At 44.5% G+C, this 13,973-nt stretch overlaps 1 protein-coding gene across 1 annotated transcript in view; it reads left to right on the top strand.

The window, feature by feature from the left end:
* The window catches only part of AGBL1 (AGBL carboxypeptidase 1), a 326,572-nt gene that overhangs the window by 43,032 nt on the left and 269,567 nt on the right, over positions 1 to 13,973 (top strand). Inside the window, exon 6 of the mRNA XM_072981877.2 lies at positions 10,597 to 10,634. Coding sequence (XP_072837978.2) covers positions 10,597 to 10,634 — 38 coding nt within the window. The remainder of the gene's footprint in view (positions 1 to 10,596; positions 10,635 to 13,973) is intronic.

The following is a 13,973-nucleotide window of genomic DNA, read 5'->3' on the forward strand; positions in this document are numbered from 1 at the left end:
GACTGCATTCAAGAGCAAATTCAGGCCTTAGCCTCCAGATAAGGCCCACTTATCTGGAGGCTACTGTTATGCTTTGCTATATCATGATGAAGATCTTGAGGACAGCTTTCAAAATATGTACTTTTGACTAGATTGTGGGCAGACCTGCAGGGCTGTTTCCCCCCCAAATCTGCTTGACAGATCTGGAATAGAAGACCCTGCTTACTGGTGGGAACACAGGAGAGAGCCTTCTCTGTTGCTATTCCCAGACTCTGGAACTCCCTCCCACTGGAGGCCAGACTGGCTCCATCTCTACTGTCCTTCTGCAAACAGGCAAAGACCTTTAACAGGCAAGCATCTGTGCAAAATCGAAGGCTTGCTATGCAAAGTACAGTATATTTGAATATTGACCCAGAGCTATTTTGTTTTTGTACTGTTTCCAGTAGTGAACATGCTGTTAACATTAATGTACCGATGCTAAAGCTACAAGAACAAGCTGTCCTTATCACTATGCTAAGTAGCCATTAAGTTCTCTGTCTATTTCGGATGACAGGGCCCATAGGGAGGTTGCCTCATTGGGATGAGTAAATAAAACACGCCGTTTGAGTTCTACGCAATGGGCCATATGACTGTAGAAGAAATGAGCTCTAAAGATATCTTCCTTTATAGGCCTCCACCTGCCTATCTGCGTTTACTGTCTATATCATTTCCATCCTCGAGCAAATTGCAATAAGCAATAAAGCCTGATTTCATTGCAGCGCTATGTCAGAAGTGCTACTTGGTGAACATATACGTTACACCCCCCCATATTGTGTGCTTTTGGTGCTGGAAGAGCAAAATAACAAGAAGTGGAGAGGAATGGGAAAATCCAAAAGCAAAATGACAGGAGGGGAATGGATGCTTTCCGAGGAGCATTGGAAAATAGACGGAAAGGCAGTAAGGAGGGAAGAGGCTGTTATAAAGGGATATTGCTCCAGATAAGTGCCAAAGTATCTCTGGCGCCATCTGTAGGGGGCCTCTTGCAGTACAAAGCTAACAGCCCTTCTCTCAGAGGACACAACAGAAGCTTCTCAGTCACTGCTTCCAGACTTTGGAACTCCCTCCCACTGGAGACCAGACTGGTCCCATCTTTACTGTCTTTCTGCAAACAGGGAAAGACAAACTTTCTCTTCAAGCAAACTTTCCCTGAGTGTCTGCCTGTCTGAGTGGGGTTTTTTAAAAATGGATTTCAATTCCTTATTGCTTTGAACGTATTTTGGTGTTGTGGTGGTGCTGCGGGCTAAACCGCAGAAGCCTGTGCTGCAGGGTCAGAAGACCAAGCAGTCGTAAGATCAAATCCACGGGACAGAGTGAGCGCCCGTCGCTTGTCCCAGCTCCCGCCAACCTAGCGGTTCAAAAGCATGCAAATGCGAGTAGATTAATAGGGACCTCTTTGGTGGGAAGGTAACAGTGTTCGGTGTCTAAGTCGCGCTGGCCATGCGACCACAGAAGATTGTCTTCAGACAAACACTGGCTCTATGGCTTGGAAACGGGGATGAGCACCACTCCCTAGAGTCGAACACGACTGGACAAAAATTGTCAAGTGGAACCTTTACCTTTACCTTTACCTTATGTTTTTTTGGAATGGTATATGTTTGATCCTTTTCAGTATTTGTATATGCGCTGTTGTTAGTTTTAATATTGTCTTTTAATGATGTAAGCTGCCTTGGGTCCTTTTTAAGGAGAAAGGCGGGATGCAAATATTTTAAAGAAATAAATCATTAAAAAGAGATTCCGTACCAAAAGCCATGTAAGGGTAATCATTTTGTTAAGGCAGCTGAAAAGGCACAACATGAAAGCTTTTGAGGTCAACAGTTCTCTTCTTCTGGAACGAAATTACAAAAAAGCAGATGGGGGCTGCTTAACGTAGTCTATGTGTTATCTTAAGCCTCAGTTAGGAAGTTGCCAACAATTAATTAGAGTTCATCAGCAGTTAACCTTTCGCTCAAGCTAGAATGATGGAAAAATAGTGAGTTTTTCTTGGTTTAACGTTTACACACACTTTTTGCGCATTTTCCAAGTGCGTGTCTCTTTAGTTAGGGGTGCAAATATTTGTTTCTTTCATTCTTGCAGGTGGGAATGAAAAATTCCAAAAGCTTTCTCACCAGCGGGCAAACCTGTGAGAATATCTTGTGCATTTTTTTACACTTTGTGTGTGTGAAGAATTCTGGAAAGTGCTTTTGTGAAAAAGGCATTTTGTGCAAGAATATGCCTTTTACACTAAACATTTGTATCTGTATGCAAAATGTTTGTATTCTATAGAAAATAAAGGGTTTTTTTGCACAGAAAACCATGTTTGTTTTTTTGCTAGTCCTGCTGCTGGTGAGAAAAGTACAGGAACAAAAATAGAAGAGTTCTTTAGTTCCTGTGTATGGCTAGGAAACCTTACAACTTCTTGAGGATGAGAAAATTTAGGGAAATTTGCTCATTTCCTCCACTGATTAGAGCAGTGGTTCCCAAACTTGGGTCCTCAAATGTGCTTGGACAAAAACTCCCAGAAGCCTTCCCCACGAGCTGTGCTGACCAGGTTTTCTGGGAGTCTTTTAATCCAGAAAAATCTGGGGACCCAAGGTTGGGAACCACTGGATTTGAGCATGGTTTTGCTAATTTCTCCCCAATGGCACGAATTTTTGTTATTCACATATTTTTCAAAGGCACATGGTTTTGAGCACCCTTCATTCCCACGAAATATCTCCTAAGTTTTGAAAATGTGTGAACAAACATGGGGATGTGCATTTCTTCTGCTGGAGGGAGGCTGGTGCTTTATGAAATAAAACATTACCGATCCGGGATTTTATTTGGTGCTGGTAGCACCATCCTAACTTTGTCAAAGTTGCCTCTGGAATTTGCTTCCTTTCCGAGCCTCTTTGAAAAGCCAAGGATGATGAGTTTTCTACAGCATGGCAGGCTGGTGACAGAGACAATGCACAGGTTTTGTGTCATGATAAACTTGTCAGGACCTTTCACATCACTCATAACTACTGGGCTGTGATTTGAGGGCAGCAGTGCCAAAGCTGACTTCTATAAACAAAGTCTGGAGTCGCTCCTGGCCACGCTCCAGGGAGTAGCTGAAATCTTGCAGTCCCGAAACATGCCAGCCAGCCAGGAAGGAACCAACAGCAGGCGCTCTTGATAAGGAAAGGCTCCCAAGGTGTAAATCCCAAATTTGAAAATCCACTCGTTGGGCAGATACATTTATTCATCGATTACCAGTCTTTTAATCCTGTACTTTTGGCCTTCAGAATGCTCTCCAAGGCAGCAGAGAACATCAAAACATCAGTTATGCAAAACGGTAAAATAAAATGCCGTGAAAGCCAGCCAAGAAACAAGAAGCGCAAACTGGAACTTCTCTGCACATGGGCAGAGACGTGGTTACTGTAGTGCTGTCACTCTCTGTGCGTAGAAAACACGGACGAAGAAGGGAAGGGCTTAGACTTTCTCTCCAAGCGTGTTGAGTGTAGCCACAGATATAATGCTTCAGTACTTCTCATGCCCATATGCCACTTGCTTTTCCTATATACACACTTCCTTTTTGTATGCTATTATTTTAACTGAAATTTTAATTTATCTTTAGCTGGCAAAATTGCGGAGGGTCAGTTTCTGTGGGTCCTTGCCAGTGGCCATGTTCCTGACCATCTGGCTTGTTTATCTTTTACACCTTTGCTGGAAAAAAGGATACACCTGGAATAGGCCTTTTTCTAGTGCCTCATCCAGGTTTGAGCGTTAGGCTGCTGAGCATGAAGGTGTTCACCAGGGGATCCATTATGCCTCTGTTATTGCCTTTCCTTTCTCTGTATTACAGAACTCCCTTCTGGCTCCTTTCTTGTAGCAGTGCCAGAGGGAGAAGAGCACAATGCTCTGGGATGTTTCTGTGCTGAGAAGGAGCCATAAAAGAATTACATTTTCTCCCCTCTTGGTGCTATTTTATTGTAGAAAATGGCAGCTGTTTCTAGAGGTTCTTCCATTGGTCCAGCGGCTCTTGGGAAAATCTCTCTCAGGTGTAGCATAACTCCCTTCTTCCCTTTATCCTCACAAGTGTGTGCGCAGTCTTCTTGCATAAGCAATGTTTGTGAAAGAAGGAGGGAGGTTTTTGGGCCAAAGACTTCCTCCTTATCTCCTGTAGCCTGCCCAGGTCATGAATAATCTGTTTCATTGCATGGAAGTGGTGGAAGCCAGGGGACGGAAGGAGGAAGTCTTCAGTCACTGTGATTCACTTACTGCTCCTAAGGAATGAAATGGATTACTTTTGACTTGGACAAGCCAGGAGAGAAAGGGAAAATCTTGAATCACCCCACATTTCCCCTTTCAGCGAAACCATCACCATTCTGCAGGCACAACTTGCACAAGACAATTTCAGCCTCTAAGTTGGACTTCATTTGGCTTGGAGGGGGACTGCAGCCTTGGCTTTCCAAAACACTGTCATCGCTGCACCAGATTGGTTATGGGAAGAGCACAACTGTGTTGATCCTCATGGGTTATGCTTTCTATTAATCCTTTCTAGAAGAAAACAGCAACCAACCTATCATATCACATATATCCCAGTCAGAGAACTTGGGTAGCTATCTGATTTTTCCATTGCTCTTTTTCAGTGATAACTTCGCCATTTCTGTGGATAAGGTGGGGGGAAAAATGAACTCATAAACACACGTGGTTTTCTGCTTATCTTCCTATAAATTGGTCTTTTTAAAGTTTGTTCCACCCCAGTTTTCTCCATCATTCAGTGTTCTCAAAATTAGTTTTGCTTCATTTTATCTCCTTTAAGATAAGTGTAAAAATGAGCTCCCATCTTATCTTCCATATATTGGTGCAATCCGCGAACACTCTGTATTGAGTTCCTTTTTTTAATGGTGGCATCTTTTAATCTCCAAAGTGCCTTAAAAACATAAAGTATGTGGAAGCTGCAGAGGTTGCATGAGGGGAAATGTCTAGTGACCGTCACATCTCAGGATGTGATGTTTTAAACCGGCTCAGCATTCACTAGATTCTTAGTGGGTCAGAAATTTGCCTAAAATCTAATTCTGGGAACCAAGGATATGACAGATTTTCTTGTTCTTTGAGATGCCACATAGACAAGCTGGACAACTGATGTGAAATTTTCCATTCATACTTTAGATTGAAAATATTGTCCTTTCCCCCCACTTCCATCAGCAATGGCATTCACAAAAACAAGTGTGATCCCCGCCGGGACATTTTGTTTCTTAGCATTGTGTTTACGTACATCCTAAGCTGCGATTTTGGTGGGTGAGATCTTGAGGGGCTGCTTTAAATCTTGCAAAATTCTGCATGGAAAGCACTTCCCCAGAGATGTTAGTGCTCAAACCACATCCATCCATCCATCCATCCATCCATCCATCCATCCATCCATCCATCCATCCATCCATCCATCCATCCATCCATCCATCCATCCATCCATCCATCCATCCATCCATCCATCCATCCATTAATCTCTCTTTCTCCATCCATCCATCCATCCATCCATCCATCCATCCATCCATCCATCCATCCATCCATCCATCCATCCATCCATCCATCCATCCATCCATCCATTAATCTCTCTTTCTCCATCCATCCATCCATCCATCCATCCATCCATCCATCCATCCATCCATCCATCCATCCATCCATCCATCCATCCATCCATCCTCTTTTTACTCCACCTTTCTCCTTAAAAGGACCCAAAGTGGCTTATTTCTACACAGGTGCATTTCCTCTCTGTGACCTGCTATGAAGAAATCCACACGCATGTGATTGTCAATGTGCATTTCCCCATCAATTAATTGCCTCCCCAGATCTCCTTTCAGTCGAGGGGCTTTGTAAAATCCAAAGTTTCCCTGGGCTTGACGACACACAGATGAAAGCTTGTTTTTGGTTTATCGCTGCGTTCTCTGTGCTTGTCTGGTCTTGCTAGATAATCCAATATTCCTTCAGCGTGGAGAACAATAGCAAGATTTCTCCCACTGTTATTCAGAGTTCATACATATTGCATGTGCGGGAAGCATTTGTCAATCTGTTCGCTTGTTTGCTCTCCAGCCTGCTGGTTTGGAGGTAGTTCAGAAGACAATGCTGTTCAGCACCGTTGGGTATGCAACCCGATCACTGCAGGTTCCCCTTCTCTCTTCCCCCTTGGCTTGCTTGAGGGCATGGTGATTAGAAGTCAACTCACATGAGCCATCTGTCAACCTGCGCCAGAATCTGTAGCTGCAACAGTTACCTGCCTTTCTACCCATTAGCAGGTTGGCTAATCAAGAAGATTGAAATTCCTCTGCATATCTTCAAGGCTTTCTTTGAGAAATCAGGAATATTTTGTGAATTAACTCATGAGCATGTATAGAGAACAAGAGCACATCCATGATGTGATACGGTACGATATCCAAGCCTATCTATATACCAAGTAGCTTGGCTTAGATGACATTATTTCAGGCTAATGAACCATGGTTTTTCCAGATTGAGAATAAGATGATACATTTTCTCATGATTCTGTCCAGGCTAAATCATGGTTTCCAATAGTGTTTAATTGTGAAAACTGATTCCTTTGGTCCCCGAATTGATAAACTCACTGCTTCTGGCCAAGATTTAGAACTAGCGTCTGAGGAGTAACTAGTGCTTTTGATTTGTGAGTAGACCCATATAAAATGGATTTTGTACTGTCTTGCCTCACACACTCATATCTGTGTCAGATTAGTGGGGTACTCAGGGGGAGATGGGCCTATATTTGATGTTTTGAACTTCCACCTTATATTTATTTCTGAGCCATCCAATTGTTCCCTTTTGTGAGTAGATAAAATTTTGTTGTTATTGTGCCACTTCTCTCTTCATCTTTGAGCATGGCATCGGTCCCTCCTTTGGTGACCCCCATCTCTCCTTTTATCCATGGTAGGCAGCATGAACTCTCTCTCTCTCTCTCTCTCTCTCTCTCTGTGTGTGTGATCCAATATTCTGTAAAAAAAGCTTTTTGCTTGATCTTAATGATCTTGGAAAGTAGAGCCAAAAAGGGACCATTTAGATCATCAAGTCCAACCCTGTTAAGGAGGCTCAGTGATGGAATCAAACTCCCAACCTCTGTCTCCACAGCTGGATCCCTAAACCACTGAATTAAAAGTTAATTAAAAGATCATGTGAAAACTACACAAAAGCTTTCACTCTGATGTACTCACTTAGGTTGTACAAGGAGCTGTTTATTTATTTATTTATTTAACTTACATGCTGCCCACACTACCCAAAGGTCTCTGGGTGGCTCACAACATTTAAAATACAATAAAAAGATAAAACAATTAAAATGCAATTAAAATAGATACTCTAAATATTGCCATCAGGACCCACAGCTGATATTATTTCAATTAAAAGCCTTCTGAATCAGAAAGGTTTTGACCTGGTGCCAAAATGTCATCAACGTCGGCGCCAAACGAATCTCAGTTGGGAGGGCGTTCCATAGTCTGGGGGCAGCTGCCAAAAAGGCCCTTTGTCTACAAGCCGTCTCTCTAATTTCCTTGAGGGAACAGCTCTTTCAAAGTTAGATCCTAACTGCCAGGTAGGTTCATATGGAAGGAGGCGGTCCTTTAAGCAATCGGAAAACCCAACATTGTTTCCTTGCTGTCTGATTTCTCTTAAACCTTTTAAAACTCGTTCCTCACGGTTGAAACTAGCAGAATCCAGAATTCCAGAGCTATCTGCCGGCTAGTTCTTCATCTTATGCGAACTGAATCCTAATTTATAACCAGTTTAGGAATATGCTAATGGAGGTACAAAGGACAGGGTCAACATTAGCTTTTGCAACTTCCGTTGTAGCAGCACATGAAAAAGAATCCAATAACTTCAAATTCCTCGTAAGGAAATTTGCTTTTTCCTGAATCCCCACTGTTAAGAAAATGCCTTTAGTGCTCATAATCATAAGAATCATGTGCTGTCCTTTCATTTTGTTCCAGGCAGAGAATTCTCCAAATGGGTTGTGTTTTAATTGTTGTAAGCCACCCGGAGACCTTTGGGAAGAGTGGGCGGCATATACGTTAAATAAAATAAAATATTGTAATGATTGCCTAGAGTGGTGGTCCCACTAAATCAAGTGATATATAAGTGTCAGTAATGAGTAAATGAAATAAATAAAATTATTCTGGGGTCACCGGGGATAGTGTATCTCACCCGAGGCCACCCAGGCCAATTCTTCTCCCAGAAGGCACAGTGGGGGAATCAAACTCCCAACCTCTCCAACTCGGTGAGCTATCCAGCCCATGGTTCCGCTCTTTACTCATTCATCTCCACAACACTCTTCCCTTACCTAGTGTTAGACTCCAGATTTATTAGAAAATGGCCTCTCTCAGCCTTCCCCAACACAGCTGACTCAATGCAAACAAGAGTCTTAACGCTGTGGAAATCTATATGATTTGTTGGAAAATATATTTGCGCCTCTCTCACACCCTGTTTCAACGGTGCTTTGAAAGAGATTAGAGTATATTTTCTCTCTTTCTGGTGGCAAACCTCAGCTTTTGCAGTGGGCCTATTGTCGAGATTTCTGCTGTGGCATATGCTCTCAACTGCTCACTCCTTGCTCTTCAGAGCCTCTTCAGTGCCTTTGCATTTCCTCTTTTTCCTCCACACACTCGTGTGTGTTTTTTATGATTGACTCCCCTTCCTTTTAAGGGACGTGGTGGCGCTGCAGGCTAAACCGCAGAAGCCTGTGCTGCGGGGTCAGAAGACCAAGCAGTTGTAAGATCGAATCCATGGGACGGAGTGAGCTCCCGTCGCTTGCCCCAGCTCCCGCCAACCTAAAGGTTCGAAAGCATGCAAATGCAAGTAGATAAATAGGGACCACTTCAGTGGGAAGGTAACAGCGTTCCGTGTCTAAGTCGCACTGGCCATGTGACCACGGAAGCTTGTCTTCGGACAAACGCTGGCTCTATGGCTTGGAAACGGGGATGAGCACCGCCCCCTAGAGTCGAACACGACTGGACAAAAATTGTCAAGGGGAACCTTTACCTTACCCCTTCCTTTTTGGTCATCTCATTATCTCCCTCTGATGCCGTAGGAGAGGGTGTTGCTTTGCCATACGGTGATGCCAGGTGGTCATGTTTACATCCCCATCCCCTGCTGTCTTAACTTGCTTTACCTATACCAATTAGCAGCAGTGGATTGGTCTGGTTGCTGGGTGGATCCCTCAAGGATCTGGCTTTTGAGTCTTCCATGGTGCTTTCCCCCTGTTCTCAGGGGAGCAGCCTTACAAGCTAACATGCTTGATATTGTGCTAGATGGAGTTGCCTTCTGCTTGAACAATGAGGTGTGCAGTTTGGATCCACTCCTGGATCCAGCACCGGATGCTGCTCAGATGTCCCTGATGGCCAGGAGTTCCTTTGCAAAGCTGAGACGAATGAGTCAACAGCACATTTAGGAAACGTTCTTGTTTGGCTCCCAGAATCCATGAGAAAGAAAGGTGTATGTGTGTCTAGAGTTATGAAAAGCACTCTGAAGCTTGAGATGATCCCAGATGTCAAGGCTGGCTTGTAGACTTGGTGATGGTTACAAGGGAGCATGCACGATTCATACCCAGGTGGCATGATGATACAGGGAACTGGCATGCATGACGCTGGCTACTGCTCAGCAACTTCCTGACTGTTGTCTAGAATTCCCCCTACCCTTCAGTACCTTTGATCTTGGCCTTGGTTTTCAATCTTCAGGCCGCTCCCACTGAAGGATCTGCCCCGCTAGCCTTTATGTGCAACTCGCTGCTTGTTCGTAAGGCTGTTTCGTGGCCTCGGATAAATTCATTTCGGGGGGTTGGAAGAGCATTATCGGCAAAGAAGGAGGCCAGCCTTATAAAAGAGAAAATGGCGGTTCATCTTGGTCTGTGTTTTGTCAAGATTGAGGAACCATAAATTTACCCCTGGTAAACTGATGAACCACGAATCGGTTTGTCGGTTGGTTGGGTCTTTTTTTTTTTTAGACAGCTCATGACAATCCTGCCCCCACAGCCTGCTCCGTCGCTTCCCTACCTTGTCCTCCTCTGGTGGAATGGAAGCTAGGCTACCGGAATGGCAGTTTCTGTTCTGGCAGCCTAGCTTCTGTTCCATTGAAAATGGTGGAAGGGAGGGGACATTCCCTTTGGGCAGCCAGGCGATTTGTCTATCTTTCTATGCCCCTGTGGATCAGCAGATCCATGGTGGCATAGAAAGATAAGGAAAGCCTGCCCAGATTCACTTCAGAGAGGTTGCCCTGTCTTGTCTATGCCCCACAGATAGGCTGATCCACAAGGGCATAGGCAGGGACCAGAAATGGGGACGGATTTCCCAGGTGAGAGGCCACGAAAGGGAATCTCTTCTACAGAACTGGCCAGCCTTCCTCCACCTGGTGTCTCTCCCGAGGTGATGAATGGGACTCGCCATAGACCTGTAACCGGTTGTCGGTGAGGTTGTGGGAGATCAGCAGATATGGAAGGTGTCAAGTTGAGGACAGCGTTGCTTGGGTGTGTGTTGGTGGGACAGACTCGGCGAATGCACCTTTTGTGGTCTTGCTGTCACGGGTACAATGTTCTAGGCTTAGAAATTATGGGAGGGAAATGACATTTCCCTTTTCTCTCTTTTCTTTCCCCAGGGCAGCAGTGGACACTCTGGCAGCGTTGTTGAAATCAAGTAAGCCTTTCTGCTTTCTCACCGCATCACTTTCTTTCATTTCTGTGCTCCCTATATAAGGGTTAGAAAGGTTGCTCCACCATCAAGGATATTGCTTGAAGTCTGCAGTAGGGCGCAGGAGACGGTGGCTGGAAAAAGCAAAGAGCAGATGCAATGTATGGGTAGCCTTTGTACCTTGCTATCACAGCATATTAAGGTTTCAAGAAAAGGGTTCCCTCTCTTCCCTCTGCTATTTCTAAAATGACAACATTCATATCTTACATTTGTTGATACAAAATTGTGGGGAAATTCAAGGGGCTTTCGCTGGCTCCTCCTGAACCCACAAGGCATAGCAATATTCCCTCCCCCACCCATCACTATTTCAATTTAAAACAAGGTGCACAGGAAGACTGTGCCTTGTTTTAAAGCATACATGTACCTCTCACAATACAAAACATTTCTAAAAGCAGGTGCACATTATCTGTGCAGGCAATCTGTAGATTAAATTTTAAATTGAAACTATAGGGATTTTTTTAAATCTTGTTTTTTTTGGGAGGGGAGGGGTTGGCTACAGTACCATCACTTCATCTGTACCCATGTGCGACCGCGGTGTTGGCTACCTTGCAATCAAAAGGTTAAAAGAAGATACCGAATGAGAAGGGCTCTGAATATTCCAAATTTGTAACAATTGCAAGATGAACCGAATCCCGAACTTCTCATTGAGCCGATGCCCCCATGCCAACTCTCCTGTCTTTTTTTGTTTAACTACAGCCCTCCATGGCAGAAGCCTAGCTTTGAGGGAATATCCGTATTCCACCCTTTTTTGTGCCGGAAGGAATGGCCCTGGTGTCCTTGGGAAATGAAGCTTTCCCGTAGGTTCCTTCAATGTCAACAGCTCTTTTTTTCCCATGGCCACCGAGAGGTGTCATTCTGGTGTGCTGCTACGCAGACCTCCAGGCGCCAACCGCAAGAGTTGTTCCCATCTCCCCTTCTTCTTTGGTCCAAGCAATGTCACCCCAAGCCCCTCTAGGCCAACGGGGATGCGAGGAACAAGTGTGTGCTGGTGACGTTCAGGGAACCACAAGGGTGGGGCTGATTTGCATTGATCCGGACAGAAGCGCTAATATTTTCTGAACTGGTTTTTGCAGAAGGGAGGGGAGCTTGGTTCATTCTGAAGCTTATCTGGTACATCGGGAGAGGGAAACGGGAATTAAACATCACTGCCAAACTCCGACTTTAGGTAATGCGGGACTGCGACAGTATGCATCTAACATTTCGAGTATCTGTCAGTAGGAAAGGCCTCTAATACAAGCCCACACGCACTCAGAATGAATGTTCTTGAAGCGAATGTTATACCCTATTATGCTTCTCTCCCATCTAAAAACACTTAGCCTTTTATTACTAGAATTTAATAAAGCTTTGATTAAGAAAGAGTGCTCCGCCATTGCAGACAATCTTTCTGACCATAAATCACAATTCCTTATTGTCCTTTCTCTCTGTCTCGCCCCTCTCCTCCCCCTCATTGCCTCAGTCTCCCTCCCTTACTCATATTCTCTCTTTTCCTCTGCTTTTCATGAGCATCGGGGAAATGAATACATTTGAGAAGAACTGGAGCCTCAAAAGCTGCACTTAAATGAGCCAGCTGAAGTTCTCAGATTCACAAATAATACTCTGGCATTAACCTCCGTGCCCAGACTTAAAGGTCAGATTATTGTAATAAGGAAGCACCTTCTGATTCGGTCTCTAAATCTTAATAACGTGTATGATCTGTCTTCAGAAGCGCTGCCTCCACCTTTAAAAAGAAAGAAAGAAAAAATTACGAGTAGAAAAAAGGAAGATTGGAGAAGGTGAACAATGAACTGAATGGAAAGAGGAAAGTGGTTTAGACCACACATGCTTTCCGTTGGTTCTCTTTTCTCCGGTCGTCTCTGGGATTTTGATGGCACCAAAGAAGCATAATTGCGGGAAACAGTATGGCTTGTGGAGAGGAAAAAAAAATCTCCCCCTTCTTTTCCTAGTGGTGTTTTTTTTGCCATTCCTTGAGGAAATAGTATTTGTTCACAACTACCAACATCTGGAAGCTGATTCCAGATGCAATCAGATGGTGATGTAGCTTGCATTTTGGACCACATATGGCACGGTCCAGTTGCAGCTATTTCCCACCAACCAGACCACGTGCAGTGGTGATTTACAACCCTGGGTCCCCAGATGTTCCTGGACTACAACTCCCAGAAATCCTGGTCAGCACTGCCAGTGGTGAAGGCTTCTGGGGGTTTGAGTCCAAGCACATCTGGGGAGCCAAGGTTGGGTAATGCTGAGGAGCAGGAAATCGCGAACCAGCCCAACCTTGTTCTGTGCTCCATCCAGATTTTTTTTTTGGGGGGGGGGGGGTCCAGTAGTAGAGCTATTCTTTTTGGGGGGGGGGGAGAGGTAGGCAGGCTTATTTATTTATTAGATTTATACCTTGCACCATCTGGCAGCCAGGCCATTCTGGGCAGCTAACAACAAGAAGACAAACAACACAATATTAAAACACAATAAGAATAGAATAATAAAAACATTCAACAGAATACAATAACTAGGAGGATAAATTAAAACAGATGGCGATAAAAATGGTAGAAAGGATGGTGAAAGGATGGCAGAAAGAATGATAAAAGGGAAGCAGAGATATCAGCCTGACGGAAGAGTCAAGTTTTCAATGCTCGTTTAAACCCGTCCAACGAGGGTGCCCGGCGTATCTCCATGGGCAGATTGTTCCACGGGCCGGGGTTGACCACCGAGAAGGCCCAGTTTCTTGTTCTTTCCCCCCATGCCTCCTTCAGGGTCAAGGCCCTCAACTGCCCTGCCTGTGAAGAACGGGTATTACAGACAGATCTGGCTGGAAGCAGGCAGTCTGCTAGATACTGAGGTCCTAAACTGTTTAGGGCTTTGGATGTTATCATCATAACCTTGAAGTTGATATGGAAATGAACTGGTAGCTAATGAAGGGCAGCCAGAATAGGGGAGATGTGCTGAAATTTCTTCATCCGAGTTATTAATCTGGCCGTCGAATTCTTAACCAGTTGTAGTCTCTGCATCAACCTCAAGGGTAGCCCCATGTAGAGAGCACTGCAGTAGTCTATCCTTGAGATTATGAGTGCATGAATCAAAGTTGTGATTGCCCCCACGTCTAGATAGGGACGCAGCTGGGCAATCCTCTGAAGATAGAAATGGGCTGCCTGGACCACAGATGTCACCTGAGTTTCCATGGTGAAATATGGATCCAGACAGATACCCAAGCTGTGAACCTCATTTTTCGTGCGAAGTGTCACTCCCCCAAAAGAAAAGGAGTTTCCCAACCCACTGACGCCAGGACCATCC

This window comes from Pogona vitticeps, chromosome 12 (assembly GCF_051106095.1).
Source record: "Pogona vitticeps strain Pit_001003342236 chromosome 12, PviZW2.1, whole genome shotgun sequence".
In the NCBI taxonomy this organism is placed as follows: Eukaryota; Metazoa; Chordata; class Lepidosauria; order Squamata; family Agamidae; genus Pogona; species Pogona vitticeps.